The 20,292-nt window shown below is 53.4% G+C and overlaps 2 protein-coding genes and 1 long non-coding RNA gene across 5 annotated transcripts; 1 reads left to right on the forward strand and 2 right to left on the reverse strand.

Moving 5' to 3' along the window:
* LOC135307195 (transcriptional-regulating factor 1-like) lies at nt 1-5,751 on the forward strand. 3 transcript variants are annotated; one of them, XM_064431810.1, is made up of 5 exons: nt 1-157; nt 1,384-1,733; nt 3,245-3,333; nt 3,864-3,950; nt 5,437-5,751. In XM_064431810.1, the coding sequence occupies exons 2-5, from the start codon at nt 1,475-1,477 to the stop codon at nt 5,443-5,445; spliced, it is 444 nt and encodes a 147-aa protein (XP_064287880.1). In that variant the 5' UTR covers nt 1-157; nt 1,384-1,474; the 3' UTR covers nt 5,446-5,751. The 3 variants fall into 3 exon arrangements, 2 of the variants coding, with proteins under 2 accessions (XP_064287880.1, XP_064287879.1); XM_064431809.1 differs by lacking the exon at nt 5,437-5,751 and having other exon boundaries at nt 3,864-4,804; XR_010367916.1 differs by lacking the exons at nt 1-157; nt 1,384-1,733 and adding an exon at nt 2,386-2,910.
* A 1,334-nt stretch (nt 5,752-7,085) lies between these two features.
* Nucleotides 7,086-10,322, reverse strand: LOC135307196 (uncharacterized). The gene is made up of 6 exons (XM_064431811.1): nt 10,207-10,322; nt 9,625-9,702; nt 9,421-9,513; nt 8,648-8,773; nt 8,134-8,284; nt 7,086-7,993 (listed from the first exon to the last, which is right to left on the reverse strand). The coding sequence occupies exons 1-6, from the start codon at nt 10,295-10,297 to the stop codon at nt 7,630-7,632; spliced, it is 903 nt and encodes a 300-aa protein (XP_064287881.1). The 5' UTR covers nt 10,298-10,322; the 3' UTR covers nt 7,086-7,629.
* Nucleotides 10,323-16,542: 6,220 nt separating this feature from the next.
* On the reverse strand, nt 16,543-18,189 carry LOC135307197 (uncharacterized). The gene is made up of 3 exons (XR_010367918.1): nt 18,098-18,189; nt 17,311-17,593; nt 16,543-16,663 (listed from the first exon to the last, which is right to left on the reverse strand). It is a non-coding gene; the product is annotated as an uncharacterized LOC135307197 (long non-coding RNA).
* Nucleotides 18,190-20,292: the final 2,103 nt, after the last annotated feature.

Here is a 20,292-nt window from a genome sequence, read left to right on the forward strand (position 1 = left end):
ACCGGTGGAGCAGCTGGAGCAGCAGCTGCAGCATCTGCTCCTGGCTGTCCCTCAGCAGCCACCTTCTGCACTCGGCGCCACAGCTGGCCTCTGCAGCGACATCCTCATCTCCTCGTCTACTGCCAGGCATCCCCACAGCACTTTGGCACTGTGCAAGGTAAGAAAATCCCCGTGGGCCCCCAAAGCACTCACAGAACGGCAGGAGGCTCCAGCTGGCTCTGCCACCAACCACCACAGACACGGTGTGTGTTCACTTTCCCCAGACGAGGTTGCACATGAAAGCAGGCTGCAACTTCTCCAGGAATAATGCTGCCTCCAGGGGAAATACACACCTTTCCATAGAGGACGTAGGGAGCTGTCACGGTGCACTTGCAGATTCTCGTCTACTGGTGACCTGTGTAAAACTTCGTGGCACCCATTTAAGTCCTAAAACTACGTTGTGGTGACCCCAAAACCAACTGGTCATTCCGCAGGAGGTCAGGGGTTCAGTGTCCGCTAATCCTGCTACGCCCTCACTCTGGTCACACTTCCTGCAAAGCTTGAAAAACCAGAAGGATGGGACTTCGCCTCTGGGATGCCTGCCCATCAGAGCATGGAAGCAGTTTGCTGGGCTTGTCTGCAGTACTGGCTTTCATCCTCAGAAATGATCTGGTTTCAGCAATTCCTATATACTCACATACTTACATCACTTACAGACACATACTATTTTCATAGCTTTTTTGATTTTTTCCCACTGCCTTGCATCTCTTTTCCAGAGAGATATTGCTCTAGATTTGTCTGTGTTGTTCAATGTGTGTAGGGCTGGCTCTGCCTCACGGTCAGAGGCAGCTGTGAGATGCCCTCTTGAGTGGTGCTTCTCAGGAACACAATCACAGTGTCACAGCATTTTCTGGGCTGGAAGGAACTCCCAAAGATCATGGAGCCCAGCACCTGGGCCTGCTCAGGACAGCCTCAAGAATCCCAGCCTGTGCCCAAGAGCAGTGTCCAAAGACTTTTGGAGCTCTCTCAGCCTTGGTGCTGGGAGCCCTTCCCTGGGGAGGCAGTTCCAGTGCCCAAGCCCCCTCTGGCTGAAGAACCTTTGCCTTCCATCCAACCCAAGCCTGCAGTAGCGCATCTTCCATGCATCCTCTTGGCTCTTCTCACTGGCCCCAAGACTCAAGGCACTCTAGTGCCTGCCCTTCAGCTTTCCTTCTTGAGCAAGCTGCAGACTGCTAGAGGGACCTGCCTCAGAAATTCCAAGTGAAAAATGCAGCAATGACACCTAATGGAGAGGAGCTGGGACAGAGGAGCTTGGGGTTTTCAGTGGTGAGGATGAGAAGCAGGGCTACCGACACATCTTGGCAGAATGAGTTTTATCTGGAGCGTTGTTTTGATCTCTTTCAGGTGGAAAGGAGAGGCACAATGAAAAGGAAAGCAAGAGCCCACACTGAGCCGTGAGTTTTGGCCTAGGGTTAAAGGACAGCAAACTTGAGGAATGGCGAGCAAGACAACTGCTCTTTCAGAGTCACAGTGGGATTGGTCCAAGGCTGTGGCTGCACGCCAGGTGTCTCTTGACCACTTGCCTTTCTTACATCCTACTCCTTCTTCCTCTAGACACATCAATGTTGGCAGTGACTTTCAGGCCGAGCTCCCTGAGCTGCAGACTGGGCCGCCAAGTGAGGATGAAGAGCCTGCAACCCTGGTCTGGAAGCCCTTGGAGGAAGACGACCCTGACCTGGAAAAACCAGACAGAGGTAGCTGTCTAGCTTTCCTTCAACTCCTGAGATAGTTGGGCATGTAAAATGGTGATTTTTGGGTAAAAAGGCAGCTTTTGGCAGGCTCTGCTTCTCTCCTTGTCATGCCCATCTTCCCTTGTGGAAGTGGTAGGCGTAAGGACAATACTCTGCTTCTGCAGCAGAGCAGGAAAAAGAGCAACTGTGCTGCTCTCCAAATGGGTCAGAGGCATGTGCCACTGGAAGAGGGGAGATTGGCCCCCACTCCTTATGACAAAAGCTGAATGGAAGGGAGAGGCAGCACTAGGTGGGCCCTTGCTTCAGCTGCCCCTTGCTTTGCTCTCCTTTTCGTGCTCTCCAAGCTGCAGGCTTTAGCTCTTGTGCTTTCCCTCCTGCCTTGTACGGCAAGCCTTCCCCTTTGTCGGCTCAAGGCTGACTTTGGGTGGGTTTTTGTTGTGCTTGCAGTCAGAGAACTGTTGGACATGGCCAGCTCCCGTGGCCTTCCCGGGGCAGCAGCTCAGCTGGAGCTCGCCCTGCACTGCCTGCACCAGGCTCGCGGCAGCGTTCCGGTAGGAAGCGGCTGTTTGGGCGCGGGCAAGAGTGGGCAGGGAATTGATAAGGCCCGGGCAGCGGGACAGCCTTTCCTGGCTGCTCCTTGAAGAAGGGAGTTCACAAGCAGCAGAGCACTCGCTGCCTGCTGTGTCTCGTCCAGCTGCGGCAGGGCTGAGCCCAAATGGCTCCAGCAGGGACAAGATCTCTCCTGGAGGCAGTGCCGCAGGGTCCTGCAGCCTGCTGCCTTGAAAACCTCCTGGAGATCTGTGTTCTCGAAGACATTTTGAGGGACAATTCCCAGAAGCCTCAGTCAGCTGAGGCAATTCAGGATGCAGGAGGAGCAAAATCATGGAGTTGGAGAGGAAAATGCTACCCTTGGGGAGCAGGAGCCAAGGGCTGGGCAGCAAAAATGAGGGACTGGGAGCAAAGCACAATCTTTGACCCATATGAGAGCCAGTGGCCTGAATCCTCAGCTGAAGAAGCAAAGCGGCTGAAGGGCAGCATTGGTGGGGTTTGGCTCCTTTTTTGTGTTGTGGGGCAGCTCAAGCCTTTTTCCTTTGCATCTTGCAGGAGGCTCTGGAGATGTTGCTCTCAGGGGGTCCTCCAACAGCTCAAGGCCATCCCTTGGCTGATTATCATTATGCAGGTAACCCAAGCCCAGCTTCTTCCTTCACTGACACATGTTGCCGTGCCCTTAATGGCCGTGTCAAGCATTTCTGCTTCAATTAGTTGTGCTTAAAACTGGCACACGATCTCGCCTTCTCTGGGGACAGGGAAAGCACCAGCATCTACTCCTTCAGCTTGACTTGTTTTCCATGCTTTTTTCCCTGGGGAATGCCTGCTCTCGTCTTCATCACCTTCTGAGGGAGCAGACATGCACACACGTGAATGACGGCTGGCGCCAGCTTGCTTTCGGCAGCCAGTGGGATCTGCTTCAAGTGGCTAGAGGGATCAATTCAGCTGCTGCTTTTTCTTGCCAGGCTCTGATAGATGGACACCTGAGGAGAAGGAGGCCTTCCAAAAGGCTTTCCACACCTACGGCAAGGATTTCCATCTCATCCAGAAGCAGGTAAAGCCACAGGACATTTCTCACCTTGGCAGATCATCAGAAGGGACATGTTGATTATTGCTGGTACCAAATACTGCACCTATGTCCCTCTCTTCTCAAGTACCAAAACTGTTAAAGTAGTCACAGAACAGGACATGGAAGGCCTGTGTGAAAATGATGATCCGGCCTCTGCAGCCCTTCTCTCCAGGCTGTTTTGGAAGACAAAGCTCTCTTCTGTTAGACTTGTCTCCCATATATGCTGCTGCTTCCACAACACCTTGTGCTGGGATAACTGCAGTGAACGGGGCAAAGAAGAACTCTGCTAGAGGGACTTGATGTTGATCTGTGCATTACATGTGGCACCACGTAGCACAATACTCGGTTTATTACATTGCATAATGCCTCTCTGACTCCTGCATATTCATTTCATTTTGCACCCTCCTCAATTTTCTCCGTGACTTTAATTCCTACTTTACTCTGTATTCTCATTGTTCTCCAATGCACCCTACAGGACGGCTGTTTCAGATTCCTTCTTTTGCTCTTCACAACAGATCCCGAGTAAGACTGTGGCACAGTGTGTGGAGTACTACTACTGCTGGAAAAAAGAGCAGAAACTTGCCAGCAGCACTCTTGCTCACGTGAGTGGGAAGAAAATCCAGACATGCCAGCAGGGTCAAGAAACTGGCAGAAGGGCACAAACCCTGCTGGCAAGCCACGCCAGACGCCGCTTTGCCAGGCTCCCTTGGTCCCACGCACTGGGAGAGGCGCAGCAGGTGCTGCCCAGACTTTTGTTATGCTGCTGCCCTGAAATACGGAATTGTGGAGCACAACTTTGACCCAACAAAGCAGCACCACCATCAAAATGGGCTTTGACTCTCTACAAATCGGTTTCTCAAGGGCTGGCACCCTCAGATTCCAATCACACCTTTCATTCCCCACTGCTTGCTAACATCAGCCATCTGGGCTGCCTTCATGGAGATGCTGCCAAATTTTAGAGATCTTTTGTAGCACCCCAGCGTATCCCCAAAAAGGAGCTGCCAGTGCCATGGCACCTTTAATACTTTCCTTACTGGCAGAGAGCAATTTGCTTCACAGAGAGAGACAGAGAGAGGGAGAGAGCGATTATTTTGGGTAGGAGAAAATGGGTAATCATGTGTCTTCACTAGTGTGACTGAATGTAAAAGCCATGCCCTAGACATGTGGGGAGGAAAACCAGAGATAAATAGATGTTAGGCAGAGAGGTAGAAATCAGACATGTAGAACTATGGATAGCCACGTATTTATCCCACCCCCTTAGAGCTGTGGTAAAGGGGAGTATTTTCCTCCAACCTCCATGGTTGGCAGCCTGCCGCAGCCCACTGCCATATCCAGCCCTTTTCTCAGCTCTTCGGGGTTTGGAAGAATTTGCTTAGGCCAATAGATTTTTGGAGTGGATGCTGTGAATTCCAGCTTTCTAAAAGGAAGGAAGGAAGCATAAGTAAGGATTCTTTGATTCCCAGACTGCGGGCAAACGGAAGAGGAGGAAAAGCCCTCCCAGGAAGGAGACTGGGGAGACAGGGAAGAGAAGCCGCAAGTGGGCTGGCAGCGCGGAGTGTCCCTGCTGCCAACCGCGCCAGCCGCCCCAGCCAGCGGGAGGCCCCTTTCCGTGCGGGCAGTGCCAACGGTGCGCAAGCTCCTCCTCCTTCTGCTCCCAGCTGCCCCTTTGGCCTAAAGCACGCTGACCCTTTCCAAAGGCACCACAGGGCAAGCTGAGGCCACTTGCAGGATCGCCCCTGGCAGCCCTGCTCAAGCTTACAGCCCACTTGGAACCCAAACAGCTTCGTTCAAACCCAGCATTCCCAGTGAAACCTTGCCATGCCCCAACAAGACACAGTTCGTACAAGCAGGAACACATGCATCAAAGCTTGCTTTGATGCTGCTGATCCAATTAAACCTAGGATGAAGCAAAAGGAGGAAGACATTTCAAAGAATTGAAACCAGCAAGATCAGACTCATGGTGCTGATCACTTTACCAATTTGTCACAGCCTGAAAAGATGGAAATTCATCAAAAAAGGGAGATCTCGGCACTTGGCTTAATGGTGTGTATGGAGTTAACAATGGATGGTTTGTTTCCTGTCTTCCAGGGAGTTTGAAACCATCAAGGAGAGGAACAAGCACAGGAGAAGACATCGCCCACGCAAGGATGCACAGCCTCTCCCCAAGAAGAAAAGGCCAAATTAGCCCTGCATTTGCCCCAGGCTAGCAAGAGTTATGCGTCTGCAGGACTAGATAGAAATAAGATTGTTTTTCAAGTTTTTAGGATTGTTTATTCTTCTATTAGTTTACATGATAGGAATCCCTCTGTTTATTAGCTAAGATATATATAAGATATATAACTATTATTAAAGATGTATTAGTAGTGTTAGATTTAGCAATAAATGTTTGGTGTTTGGTGTTTCTATGCTTCAACTTTTGACATTTTGTCTTTGTTGAGACACAATCTGTTTTTATCATTAAACCAAAGTTTGCTCCATTTGGCCTTTCTGTCTGTATGAAATCCCCGAGGCAGTGTTCATTACATTTCCTTGGTGTTGCACACACGGCATTTGCCCTGAGAGAGCAATGGGGGCACATGAGTCCCCCCCAGGCCCAGCCCCTGGCTCAGCTGGCAGCACTTCCAGAGGCGTGTCCCCATTACTGCCAATGAAATCATGGTAGAGCTTCCTCCTTTGATTCCTGAACATCTCAGCTGGGAGTGGCTGGGGAGGCTTTGCTGAATTCAATGCACTGGATCTAAAGGAGTGCTCTTGTCTCACTGTACTTGCTGGGATAAAAGTAGTGGGTTGAGGCCTGTGGTAATCGGCGGAAAAAATGCGGCACTCAATAGGAGTGATCAGCAAATCTCAAAACTTTATTGGTAGGCACATACATTTATATTGGTGTTAATGAGGCTAATACATATTGCAAAAGGCGAGCTCATTATTGGTTAGTTACTTATCAGCTAACTACGCCTACCTTAGCATTCTTGTGGCTACTATGTTGCAGCTGTCCACATCTTTTCTTCATATTTCTAACTAACCATCCTCTCCCCCATCCTGATGTTGCACCAAGGGCTCAGTGCCCTTGCCAGGTTTGGACATTGACTGCTGACTCCTATCCTCATCTCCTTCTTGCTTAACTAACGGTATTATATCAGTGTGACCTTTGTCAACTAGCTAGCTGTTCACAAAATCCTCCACAAAAATTCTCTGTTCTATCCCAGCTCTGGGCTTTTTTCCCATACTGCGTGCGACAAGACTGTAATTTTTATTATAATTATAGTCGCTGTTATCCATCTAATTTTTAAGAAGGCTCCTGTGATTGATAGGACATTCCTTCCCCTCTCACACAGCCCGGCTCCAGCTTTCTGCTCCTTGATGCTCCTCTCTTGAAGCTCTTCAGGGAGGGACTGCCACGACCTAAGTCACCACCTCGGGTCTCTTGATGTGCTCACTGCTGGACAGCCATCCCTCGCAGAACATCTTTCCCTCTCTGCCCAGACCTTCCTGATTCAGGGCAGCATCCCAAATGAGCTCCCAGAGAAGTTTCTGCATGTCACTGCTAGCCAGCGTGTCCCCGTGCTGGTGCAGGAAAGCTTTGTGAACGGCCACTGCTGGGAAAGCAGGCTGAGGTGGCACAAGCAGCTCCTGCACTGCAGTGCAAGTTTCTCAGAGCTCCTGTCACAGCCCCAGCCCTGCTCCCAGCTCTGTGCATTCTACCCCAACAGAAACAGCCACACCAGGCAAGAACTTACTGCTTTTGGAAAAATATTTATTTATCAAGATCAAGAAAACAATAATTGTCTGCTAATACCAAGTATCACTATCACTAAATGTACCACTATCACAAAAACAATCACCATCCTCCAATATTAACTATCACTATCGCTAATACAGTCATTGTCCTCTAATATCAAATAACGCTATCATTAAAACAATCACTATCCTCTAATATTAACTATCACTATCATTAAAACAACCACCACCCTCTAATATCAAGTATCCCTATCACTATCACTAAAAGAATCACTACCACTATCACTATTTATGACTATCACTATCACTAATACAATCACCCTCCTCTAATATCAAGTAACGCTATCATTGAAACAATCACTATCCCCTAATATTAACTAACGCTATCATTAAAACCATCACTATCCTCTAATATTAACTATCACTATCATTAAAACAACCACCACCCTCTAATATCAAGTGTCCCTATCACTATCACTAAAAGAATCACTACCACTATCACTATTTATGGCTATCACTATCACTAACCATCTATCACTATCACTAATCTTCATCCTCTAACAGATAGTAGTCCTGCAGGTATTGGTAGGAGGGCCAAGAGGATGCTGTGGGCTGAGGTGACTCCAGGGAAATCCAGTGGTCCCGTGAAGAGGTGTTGTCAGCCAGAGCACAGAAGGAGCAGGTGGGCAGAGGTGACGGGTCTGCGCTCATGTTCTTGTGCAGCTGGGCGAGCTCTGCTGCAAAGAGCTCAGGAAACAGGCGGCAGCTGTCCCTGAACCCGTTGCCTTGGGCTCTCTCGCTGCTTCCCGCTCCTTCTCCTGACTCTGCTTCACCTCTAGGCTGACCACAGCTTTCCCAGGAAGAGTCCCAGTCCTGTCCTGTTGCCTCTTTGTCCTCCTGGCTCCTCCTGTAGAAACAGATTTCCAAGAAGACTCCTCACAGATAGGAATTTGGAGCACAGTTTCCTCAGAGCCCTGCTAGGAGCCGCCTGGGCGCTCCTGCATGCTGCAAAGACTTCCTTGCCAATGGCAGCAATTAATAACTGACCTGTCTCTCTTCAGCAGCTGATGCATGACTAGATAGCCAGACACTGCCCCAAGCAGAAGCAAAGCTGAGGCTGCTACTGTCCCTACTAGGATGTAGTACTTGCTCGGGTCACAGTGTCCAGCAGTCTGGGCTTTTTGCCCACCGGATGACCCTGGCAGGAGAAGAGACAATGCAAGAGTCAGCGTTTGTGCTCTGCACTAGGCATAACCCCACAGTGTGCTTCAGCTGCCCAAGGACTGGCACTGCTAGTGGATCAGAACTGACATCTGATGTTGTCTTCAGAGATGGCTTCCTCTGGCTCTGGTGTCTTAGCATCAGGGACCAAGAGGGATCCCATCAAGCTCTCATGCACAAGAGCCCAGTGTGTGCCAGGGAGCAGCACTGCCCCATCTACTCCTCCGGGCTGCAGGCCCGGGCTGCGTGCTGGGCACCTGCAATTCACCCATGGAGAGCACTGCAGGGATACAGCAGAAATGCTGCTCTTTGCCCAAGACAGCATCTAGCAAGCACTCACCTGAATATTCCTCAGGCTCAGCAAGTGTCCTGGTGTCCTCTATTGGTTCTCTTTTTTCATGTGAGCCTGGCACACTGTCACTTTCTTCCACAGCTAAGGTCTCCGGCACAGTCTCAGAATCTGTCTCTTCAGAAAAACAAAACATTGCACACATTAACCAGAAGCCACTGCCCCTCAGCACAAGCACGGTACCATGGCCTGGGCATTCCGGCAAGCGGCGCTGACGAGGCCGCTGTCCCCCCCAAGACAGGAGGAATCGACAGCTGGATTTTCTGCAGTGCAACAAGAAGTGCAGACCCAAACCAGCCAAGACTTAACCAAATGACCCACAGAAGGAGTACCTTCAGGTTCCCCCTCACCCTTGGACTCCAGCTTCAACCCGTCCCTGAGCCTGAGCTTTGCAAGGGGCAGCCAAGGCTTGCTCTGATGTCATTGCTGCCTCCATGCTGTGCTGAGCGTGTGGCGAACCCAAATTCAGCACTGGCCTTTGCCCAACATCTGGATGCCAATGTCTGCACAGAGCAGCCCTGGCCAGGAATGCTGCAACTGCAGCAGCAGCTGGAGAAGCCCCTGGCAGTCATCTGGAAGAACAGCTGCGAGCGGAGGCTGTGCTGGACCATCTCTAGGGCTCCCTGCAGGAGCTGTGAAATGGAGTGGGCCTGCAGCAGGACTCTGACTGAGTGCTTCTGCCTGTCCAGGATACAGCACATGCCTACAGGAAGCAAAAGCTCAGCTTCCCGGCTGCCAGGGTTAACAGAGTGGGATATACTAACCAGATGGGGCTTCATGCAAGGCTGCCAGGAGCTCCTCTGGAACATCCGGCAATCCTTCAGGGAACTCTTCAGGAACCTTGTCATCCTTCATCCCTATTGTTAGATTTACAAAAGCACGTTAACCTATGACGGTATTTTTCTCGTGAATAAAACAGGGAAAAGGGGCGCTCCTTTTTGTGAAGGCAGGACAGACTGACTACTCACGCTTGAGGTACCAGCTCGGAGTCAGCACGGTATCTGCCCCTCGCTCAGGGCCTGAAAGAGCACTCTCTGTGTCCACAACTACAAGCAAACACCCACAAGAAGTTACCATCACGTGCACTGCCCTCATGGGCACACCTCAAGGCCTGGATGTGGAAGGCACTGCTAGGGCACGCTCAAGCAGGTCTGCATCCTCACAGCTGCAGGGGGGTCTGGCTGCCCTTGGGACACTGAGCTGGCAGCTCCCACATGAAGGGAAAAGCCGTGGCGTGCCCACACGATCTGTGTGCGGGTCAGCCCTGGAGCCGGGCCAGAAGGCTGGACACCCAGAGCGGAGGGACGGACAGCCACTGCTGAGTGATGGAGAACTGGTGCTGAGCTTCCGGGCCTGGCCCGACCCTCCCCACATCCTTGCTCCTTAGGAAGCTCTCTCCATGCTGCACCCTAAAGCAGCTGCAGCCCCTCACACCTCCCCTGGAGCCTCTGCCCCTCTGCCTGCCCCGTGCTGCCTTCCTGGCTCAGCCATCCCTGCTCCCGGCCCCGCTGCTGCCAGCCAGGGCTGTGTGCTGGCCCCTGCCTGCCTACCTGCTCCCTGCCCAGCTGCTGGAGCACTCTGGGCATTCTGGGCTGGCAGGGCCACGAGAAAGAGCAGCAGGAGGTAGCAGCTCAGGACCATGATCCCCCCTGCTAGCAACACTCTGCTGCTGCTGCTGCTGCTGCTGCTGCTGCTGCTGCTGCTGCTGCTGCTGCTGCTGCTGCAGTGTTGCCCAGAGCGAGCACTGAAGAGCACAGTGGGGCTCTGGAACCTGACATCAAACAGAGCTCTGTGACCTCAGAACAAAGTGATGGCTGTGAAGGCCCCAATGTACGCCCACGTTGCCTGTGAATTCCTGCACCTCCCCTCTACTGAATTTCCTTCTTCTGCACAGGAATGGAAGGAGCCAAATGGAGAAGGGCTGGAGTATTTTGGAGGCAGCATTGTGCATGGGAATGCAGAGGCACTCATGTCTTATTCCTCAGAAATTCCCTAGAAGAAGACCTGGATGAAGGCTGCTGTAAAAAGCCCAAATTCAAGAGTGTTTCTTTGGTAGTATTTTTGTCTGAAAGAATTGTGGCAAAAACCTGCTTTTCCCATGACTTCTGCTACACTTTCATGACCTTTGATGGCAGCACTGCTTCCATCCTCCACTGTCACCCAAACATGGCTGTGCAGTGCTGACGCATCTCCCCCGTCAGCCTGGTTTACTCCCTTTTCCACTTCCAATGCTACTTAAAGCTCTCTCTCAAGGAGCCCTGCTAACTCTGGAGCCAAGAGCCTTTTTCCCTTTCAGGCAGATGTAGCCCATGTGCCACCATCAGGCCTGCTGTCCTGTAGAGTAACCCACGGTCAAACTCCCACACTGTTGCTGGGAACACCGGGCTGCCGCCTATTCACCTCTAGAGCCTTCCTGGGTCTGGCTCACTGCACGTGGGGGAAGAAAATACCACATGTGCCCCAGATCCCTCAAGCAGTCATCCAGAGCCCCTGAGCTCCCTCTGCCTTGTCCTCGGACACCATCAGGCACCGCCACGGGACACACACAAATGTCTTGGTTGCTGCAGATATCAGGTAACACTGCTGGCCTTTTAGCCGAGCAGCTCTTCTGGCAAATAAATATGCATGACTTATGTGTGCCAGGCAACCTACGCTCAGAAGCTCTTGGACAGCCTTCTAGAGCACCTTTGGTACGGTTGTCCCTGAAGCACCACTTAAGCCCCAGGTGTTTCCAGCTGCAAGCAAAGAGGCACTGACAGATTTCCACCCCTCGGGTCTCTCTCCAAGGCTCGTAAGAGTCCTATGCAGCTGACAAGCTGCAGAAACTCGGCCCATGGCATCCTCTGGAATCAAGCACACATCACTGCCCACCGTGAAGGCCGCAGCCCATAATGAGCAGAGGGCCAGAGCAGGCTGGAGGGTGTCTTGGTGACATCTCCTTCCTACGTAGGACCCAGGCAGGCTGCCCAGCTGCCTCGGCCTTGGCTCTGAGCGCCATCTCGGGCCCTCCATTCCTGCCCCAGGGGAGGCACCGATGAACACGGCCCTCCTTTTTTCCTTAAGGGGCCACACGCCCAGGCTCTCCCTTACCGCGCTCCGCGCCACTGTGCTGCTCGGCGGCCCGTCACCAGCTGTGGCACCTGAAATAAATGGGCAGGAGATCTTTCTCCTTTTTAATGCCTTTATTAAGAAGAATCAGCTCAGGTGGGGAGAAATCGATGGGTTGCGCCCTCGCCGCCGCTGCTCCCAGGCGTGGCACGAAGGAGGAGGATGATGCAGTTTTGTCCGCTGGTCTGCAGACAGAGCTGGGGACTCTGTCCTCACGGGAGAGTCGTGGAGTCCTTGGTTTGTTTTGTTTACAAACCCGGGGGGTCTCTTTAATCAGTTTCTTTTGAGGTTAGGGTGAGAAAATAAAAAGGTCCAAACAGGTACGGGACTATGCTCCCATTCTTAGACCACTTAAGTCACTTGCTGGCTCGTGATTTTAGGGGTTTTTTTCCTGTAAAAACTGTAAAACTGTAAAAACCCAGGGTGCACTGCATTCCTTATTTGCATGTTGTCTCTGGTGTCACTGCCCATTCTCTTTACCCTGGAGGGTTTCCCTTGGTATCTTCTTGGCATACGGCCAGCATCAGGGAAACGATCAGTTAATCACCTGCCATCAACGGGCGATAAAAGGCTTTTCTTCGGCAGCGAAACCAAAGGAGTCTGACTCGGTCTGGCTTGGTTTTTTTAACTCTGAAACTTAAAAAAAAATAAAATTTTCTATTCATAACAAGCACCAGTGTCCCCAGAGCTCCTGTGCTGCTGCTGAAGCCGCCCGCGGCGTGTGGCCCGGCGGGGCGGCAGCGCTGCCCGCAGCCCGCGGCCTCCTCGTCCCCTGCTGCCGCCATTGCGCACGGGGCCCTGAGGGGCGGGCACGGGGCTGCGGGGCTGTGCCGGCCCCGCTTGCCGGGCCTCAGCCCCAGCTGCTGCCGCTGGCTGGCAGCGACCACTGCAGCAGGAAAACACCTCGGGGTTTACTGGAGTGCATACAAAAACTGCCCCTGGGCTTCTCCTTGTGTGTTGCTCTAGCCACTTGCCAGTCCCTTGCTTGCCCGCTGTTCTTTGCCACTCGCTCTCTATTTTGTTGTCCCTGCAAAGCTTCTTCAACAGTCTCCATCCCGCCCCAGCCCAGCGTTCGCTCTCTCCTGCTCCCTCCTGCTCATTCTGCGTCTCTTCCTCTGTCCCTGCTGCCCCTTCCCGCAGCTCCGGCCCCGTTCCCTGGCCCTCTTTTGCTCCCCTTGTCTCTCCGTTCTGCTTCCTGCCCCTGTCTCTTCGGTCTCTATTTCTCGGCTCCGCTCCCTGGGCCATGCTCGCTTCAGACTCCCAGGCGAACCGCCCCGGCAGCCGCTCTCTGCAGCCGGGACACGGCGGGGAGCTCTCCTGCGGCGGCACGACAGCGGCCAATGGGGCCCGGCACCGGCGCCTCGGCCCTCACGCCGGAGCGGGGCCGCTCCCAGGCAGCGGCGGCAGCTGGAGCTGCGGCCCGGGAAGCGGGGCCGGCACAGCCCCACAGCCCCGGGCCCGCCCCTCCCGGCCCCAGTGGCAGAGAGCAGGGATGAGGTGGCAAACCAAGGCACTGGCCACTGGACAGAGCAACACACAAGGCAAATGCCAGGCACGCTTTTTGCCGGACCCCATTGAATCCAGAGCTCTTTTGCTGCTGCAGTGGCATGTCAGCTCCCTCAGAAGCAGCCGAGGCATTTCAGAAAGGGCACTGCAGGGCATGAGCGTCCATATGTCCCACAGCTCTCAGTTGTGCATCTGGAAGGCTGCAAGTGTGGGTGTCTATATGAGAAGAGTTTGTGAGGCTTGCTTCAAGGCTTGAGGCACAGCTCTCTTCTGAACAGAGCCTTGGGCTGCCCTCTCAGGAGGTGGCTATCTCAGAGCTGCTGCTATCTCAGAGAGGCCCATGAGAGACAGCGCAGAGGCGCAGCTGGAGCTGCTGTGGAGAGCAGAGGAGAGGAACAAGGCTGAGGAGCTCAGTGCTTCCTCTTCATCACTTCAAAGGGAAGAGCATTGTCTTGGGACAGTCTTTACCGCCCGAGCAAGAAGTAGAAGGACCCCCCCAAAAGCCCACTGTCCAGAGATGCCTTCAAGCATCTCTCTGGCAATTGCTGCCGGCAATATCCTCCCCACACACTGCAGGCAACAGTCAGCCTCAACAGCAGCTGTGCTGCGTTCCTTGGACAGCAGCTTTGCTGCACTCACACCTCCAGCTTTGGCTGCAGATGGCCCAGCTGGAGCAGGCATGGGCAAAGGCCTGCAGGACCACCGTCAGTCGGACTCGTGAGCCCAGGACAGCAGTTCCCTGGCATGCTGGTTTCTTGCAGTGCCTCGCTTTCTTCATCTGAGACAGGCACTCCGTCACTTCTTTCCACCTGGAAGGCCTTCCTACATTCCATCACTTGAGAAATCCAGCAGGAAATACCCCCATCTATATTGCCTGAGTCTTAATCTCCCTGAACTAAAAGTTAAGTCAAGTCCAAAAACAGGAATAAATGAGCCTGCATCTGCCACACTCCCTCAAGCAAAAGATCACATCAAAGTTTGTGGTAATCGGCGGAAGAAATGCGGCACTCAATATGAGTGATCAGCAAATCTCAAAACTTTATTGGTAGGCACATACATTTATATTGGTGTTAATGAGGCCAATACATATTGCAAAAGGTGAGCTCATTATTGGTTAGTTACTTATCAGCTAACTACACCTACCTTAGCATTCTTGTGGCTACTATGTTGCAGCTGTCCACATCTTTTCTTCATATTTCTAACTAACCATCCTCTCCCCCATCCTGATGTTGCACCAAGGGCTCAGTGCCCTTGCCAGGTTTGGACACTGTCCGCTGACTCCTATCCTCATCTCCTTCTTGCTTAACTAACGGTATTATATCAGTGTGACCTTTGTCAACTAGCTAGCTGTTCACAAAATCCTCCACAAAAGTTCTCTGTTCTATCCCAGCTCTGGGCTTTTTTCCCATACTGCGTGCGACAAGACTGTAATTTTTATTATAATTATAGTCGCTGTTATCCATCTAATTTTTAAGAAGGCTCCTGTGATTGATAGGACATTCCTTCCCCTCTCACACAGCCCGGCTCCAGCTTTCTGCTCCTTGATGCTCCTCTCTTGAAGCTCTTCAGGGAGGGACTGCCACGACCTAAGTCACCACCTCGGGTCTCTTGATGTGCTCACTGCTGGACAGCCATCCCTCGCAGAACATCTTTCCCTCTCTGCCCAGACCTTCCTGATTCAGGGCAGCATCCCAAATGAGCTCCCAGAGAAGTTTCTGCATGTCACTGCTAGCCAGCGTGTCCCCGTGCTGGTGCAGGAAAGCTTTGTGAACGGCCACTGCTGGGAAAGCAGGCTGAGGTGGCACAAGCAGCTCCTGCACTGCAGTGCAAGTTTCTCAGAGCTCCTGCCAAACCCCCAGCCCTGCTCCCAGCTCTGTGCATTCTACCCCAACAGAAACAGCCACACCAGGCAAGAACTTACTGCTTTTGGAAAAATATTTATTTATCAAGATCAAGAAAACAATAATTGTCTGCTAATACCAAGTATCACTATCACTAAATGTACCACTATCACAAAAACAATCACCATCCTCCAATATTAACTATCACTATCGCTAATACAGTCATTGTCCTCTAATATCAAATAACGCTATCATTAAAACAATCACTATCCTCTAATATTAACTATCACTATCATTAAAACAACCACCACCCTCTAATATCAAGTGTCCCTATCACTATCACTAAAAGAATCACTACCACTATCACTATTTATGGCTATCACTATCACTAACCATCTATCACTATCACTAATCTTCATCCTCTAACAGATAGTAGTCCTGCAGGTGTTGGTAGGAGGGCCAAGAGGATGCTGTGGGCTGAGGTGACTCCAGGGAAATCCAGTGGTCCCGTGAAGAGGTGTTGTCAGCCAGAGCACAGAAGGAGCAGGTGGGCAGAGGTGACGGGTCTGCGCTCATGTTCTTGTGCAGCTGGGCGAGCTCTGCTGCAAAGAGCTCAGGAAACAGGCGGCAGCTGTCCCTGAACCCGTTGCCTTGGGCTCTCTTGCTGCTTCCCGCTCCTTCTCCTGACTCTGCTTCACCTCTAGGCTGACCACAGCTTTCCCAGGAAGAGTCCCAGTCCTGTCCTGTTGCCTCTTTGTCCTCCTGGCTCCTCCTGTAGAAACAGATTTCCAAGAAGACTCCTCACAGATAGGAATTTGGAGCACAGTTTCCTCAGAGCCCTGCTAGGAGCCGCCTGGGCGCTCCTGCATGCTGCAAAGACTTCCTTGCCAATGGCAGCAATTAATAACTGACCTGTCTCTCTTCAGCAGCTGATGCATGACTAGATAGCCAGACACTGCCCCAAGCAGAAGCAAAGCTGAGGCTGCTACTGTCCCTACTAGGATGTAGTACTTGCTCGGGTCACAGTGTCCAGCAGTCTGGGCTTTTTGCCCACCGGATGACCCTGGCAGGAGAAGAGACAATGCAAGAGTCAGCGTTTGTGCTCTGCACTAGGCATAACCCCACAGTGTGCTTCAGCTGCCCAAGGACTGGCACTGCTAGTGGATCAGAACTGACATCTGATGTTGTCTTCAGAGATGGCTTCCTCTGGCTCTGGTGTCTTAGCATCAGGGACCAAGAGGGATCCCATCAAGCTCTCATGCACAAGAGCCCAGTGTGTGCCAGGGAGCAGCACTGCCCCATCTACTCCTCCGGGCTGCAGGCCCGGGCTGCGTGCTGGGCACCTGCAATTCACCCATGGAGAGCACTGCAGGGATACAGCAGAAATGCTGCTCTTTGCCCAAGACAGCATCTAGCAAGCACTCACCTGAATATTCCTCAGGCTCAGCAAGTGTCCTGGTGTCCTCTGTTGGTTCTCTTTTTTCATGTGAGCCTGGCACACTGTCACTTTCTTCCACAGCTAAGGTCTCCGGCACAGTCTCAGAATCTGTCTCTTCAGAAAAACAAAACATTGCACACATTAACCAGAAGCCACTGCCCCTCAGCACAAGCACGGTACCATGGCCTGGGCATTCCGGCAAGCGGCGCTGACGAGGCCGCTGTCCCCCCCAAGACAGGAGGAATCGACAGCTGGATTTTCTGCAGTGCAACAAGAAGTGCAGACCCAAACCAGCCAAGACTTAACCAAATGACCCACAGAAGGAGTACCTTCAGGTTCCCCCTCACCCTTGGACTCCAGCTTCAACCCGTCCCTGAGCCTGAGCTTTGCAAGGGGCAGCCAAGGCTTGCTCTGATGTCATTGCTGCCTCCATGCTGTGCTGAGCGTGTGGCGAACCCAAATTCAGCACTGGCCTTTGCCCAACATCTGGATGCCAATGTCTGCACAGAGCAGCCCTGGCCAGGAATGCTGCAACTGCAGCAGCAGCTGGAGAAGCCCCTGGCAGTCATCTGGAAGAACAGCTGCGAGCGGAGGCTGTGCTGGACCATCTCTAGGGCTCCCTGCAGGAGCTGTGAAATGGAGTGGGCCTGCAGCAGGACTCTGACTGAGTGCTTCTGCCTGTCCAGGATACAGCACATGCCTACAGGAAGCAAAAGCTCAGCTTCCCGGCTGCCAGGGTTAACAGAGTGGGATATACTAACCAGATGGGGCTTCATGCAAGGCTGCCAGGAGCTCCTCTGGAACATCCGGCAATCCTTCAGGGAACTCTTCAGGAACCTTGTCATCCTTCATCCCTATTGTTAGATTTACAAAAGCACGTTAACCTATGACGGTATTTTTCTCGTGAATAAAACAGGGAAAAGGGGCGCTCCTTTTTTGTGAAGGCAGGACAGACTGACTACTCACGCTTGAGGTACCAGCTCGGAGTCAGCACGGTATCTGCCCCTCGCTCAGGGGCTGAAAGAGCACTCTCTGTGTCCACAACTACAAGCAAACACCCACAAGAAGTTACCATCACGTGCACTGCCCTCATGGGCACACCTCAAGGCCTGGATGTGGAAGGCACTGCTAGGGCACGCTCAAGCAGGTCTGCATCCTCACAGCTGCAGGGGGGTCTGGCTGCCCTTGGGACACTGAGCTGGCAGCTCCCACATGAAGGGAAAAGCCGTGGCGTGCCCACACGATCTGTGTGCGGGTCAGCCCTGGAGCCGGGCCAGAAGGCTGGACACCCAGAGCGGAGGGACGGACAGCCACTGCTGAGTGATGGAGAACTGGTGCTGAGCTTCCGGGCCTGGCCCGACCCTCCCCACATCCTTGCTCCTTAGGAAGCTCTCTCCATGCTGCACCCTAAAGCAGCTGCAGCCCCTCACACCTCCCCTGGAGCCTCTGCCCCTCTGCCTGCCCCGTGCTGCCTTCCTGGCTCAGCCATCCCTGCTCCCGGCCCCGCTGCTGCCAGCCAGGGCTGTGTGCTGGCCCCTGCCTGCCTACCTGCTCCCTGCCCAGCTGCTGGAGCACTCTGGGCATTCTGGGCTGGCAGGGCCACGAGAAAGAGCAGCAGGAGGTAGCAGCTCAGGACCATGATCCCCCCTGCTAGCAACACTCTGCTGCTGCTGCTGCTGCTGCTGCTGCTGCTGCAGCGTTGCCCAGAGCGAGCACTGAAGAGCACAGTGGGGCTCTGGAACCTGACATCAAACAGAGCTCTGTGACCTCAGAACAAAGTGATGGCTGTGAAGGCCCCAATGTACGCCCACGTTGCCTGTGAATTCCTGCACCTCCCCTCTACTGAATTTCCTTATTCTGCACAGGAATGGAAGGAGCCAAATGGAGAAGGGCTGGAGTATTTTGGAGGCAGCATTGTGCATGGGAATGCAGAGGCACTCATGTCTTATTCCTCAGAAATTCCCTAGAAGAAGACCTGGATGAAGGCTGCTGTAAAAAGCCCAAATTCAAGAGTGTTTCTTTGGTAGTATTTTTGTCTGAAAGAATTGTGGCAAAAACCTGCTTTTCCCGTGACTTCTGCTACACTTTCATGACCTTTGATGGCAGCACTGCTTCCATCCTCCACTGTCACCCAAACATGGCTGTGCAGTGCTGACACATCTCCCCCGTCAGCCTGGTTTACTCCCTTTTCCACTTCCAATGCTACTTAAAGCTCTCTCAAGGAGCCCTGCTAACTCTGGAGCCAAGAGCCTTTTTCCCTTTCAGGCAGATGTAGCCCATGTGCCACCATCAGGCCTGCTGTCCTGTAGAGTAACCCACGGTCAAACTCCCACACTGCTGCTGGGAACACCGGGCTGCCGCCTATTCACCTCTAGAGCCTTCCTGGGTCTGGCTCACTGCACGTGGGGGAAGAAAATACCACATGTGCCCCAGATCCCTCAAGCAGTCATCCAGAGCCCCTGAGCTCCCTCTGCCTTGTCCTCGGACACCATCAGGCACCGCCACGGGACACACACAAATGTCTTGGTTGCTGCAGATATCAGGTAACACTGCTGGCCTTTTAGCCGAGCAGCTCTTCTGGCAAATAAATGTGCATGACTTATGTGTGCCAGGCAACCTACGCTCAGAAGCTCTTGGACAGCCCTCTAGAACACCTTTGGTACGGTTGTCCCTGAAGCACTACTTAAGCCCCAGGTGTTTCCAGCTGCAAGCAAAGAGGCACTGACAGATTTCCACCCCTCGGGTCTCTCTCCAAGGCTCGTAAGAGTCCTATGCAGCTGACAAGCTGCAGAAACTCGGCCCATGGCATCCTCTGGAATCAAGCACACATCACTGCCCACCGTGAAGGCCGCAGCCCATAATGAGCAGAGGGCCAGAGCAGGCTGGAGGGTGTCTTGGTGACATCTCCTTCCTACGTAGGACCCAGGCAGGCTGCCCAGCTGCCTCGGCCTTGGCTCTGAGCGCCATCTCGGGCCCTCCATTCCTGCCCCAGGGGAGGCACCGATGAACACGGCCCTCCTTTTTTCCTTAAGGGGCCACACGCCCAGGCTCTCCCTTACCGCGCTCCGCGCCATTGTGCTGCTCGGCGGCCCGTCACCAGCTGCGGCACCAGTGTCCCCAGAGCTCCTGTGCTGCTGCTGAAGCCGCCCGCGGCGTGTGGCCCGGCGGGGCGGCAGCGCTGCCCGCAGCCCGCGGCCTCCTCGTCCCCTGCTGCCGCCATTGCGCACGGGGCCCTGAGGGGCGGGCACGGGGCTGCGGGGCTGTGCCGGCCCCGCTTGCCGGGCCTCAGCCCCAGCTGCTGCCGCTGGCTGGCAGCGACCACTGCAGCAGGAAAACACCTCGGGGTTTACTGGAGTGCATACAAAAACTGCCCCTGGGCTTCTCCTTGTGTGTTGCTCTAGCCACTTGCCAGTCCCTTGCTTGCCCGCTGTTCTTTGCCACTCGCTCTCTATTTTGTTGTCCCTGCAAAGCTTCTTCAACAGTCTCCATCCCGCCCCAGCCCAGCGTTCGCTCTCTCCTGCTCCCTCCTGCTCATTCTGCGTCTCTTCCTCTGTCCCTGCTGCCCCTTCCCGCAGCTCCGGCCCCGTTCCCTGGCCCTCTTTTGCTCCCCTTGTCTCTCCGTTCTGCTTCCTGCCCCTGTCTCTTCGGTCTCTATTTCTCGGCTCCGCTCCCTGGGCCATGCTCGCTTCAGACTCCCAGGCGAACCGCCCCGGCAGCCGCTCTCTGCAGCCGGGACACGGCGG

Source organism: Passer domesticus, chromosome 9 (assembly GCF_036417665.1).
Source record: "Passer domesticus isolate bPasDom1 chromosome 9, bPasDom1.hap1, whole genome shotgun sequence".
Lineage (NCBI taxonomy): Eukaryota > Metazoa > Chordata > Aves > Passeriformes > Passeridae > Passer > Passer domesticus.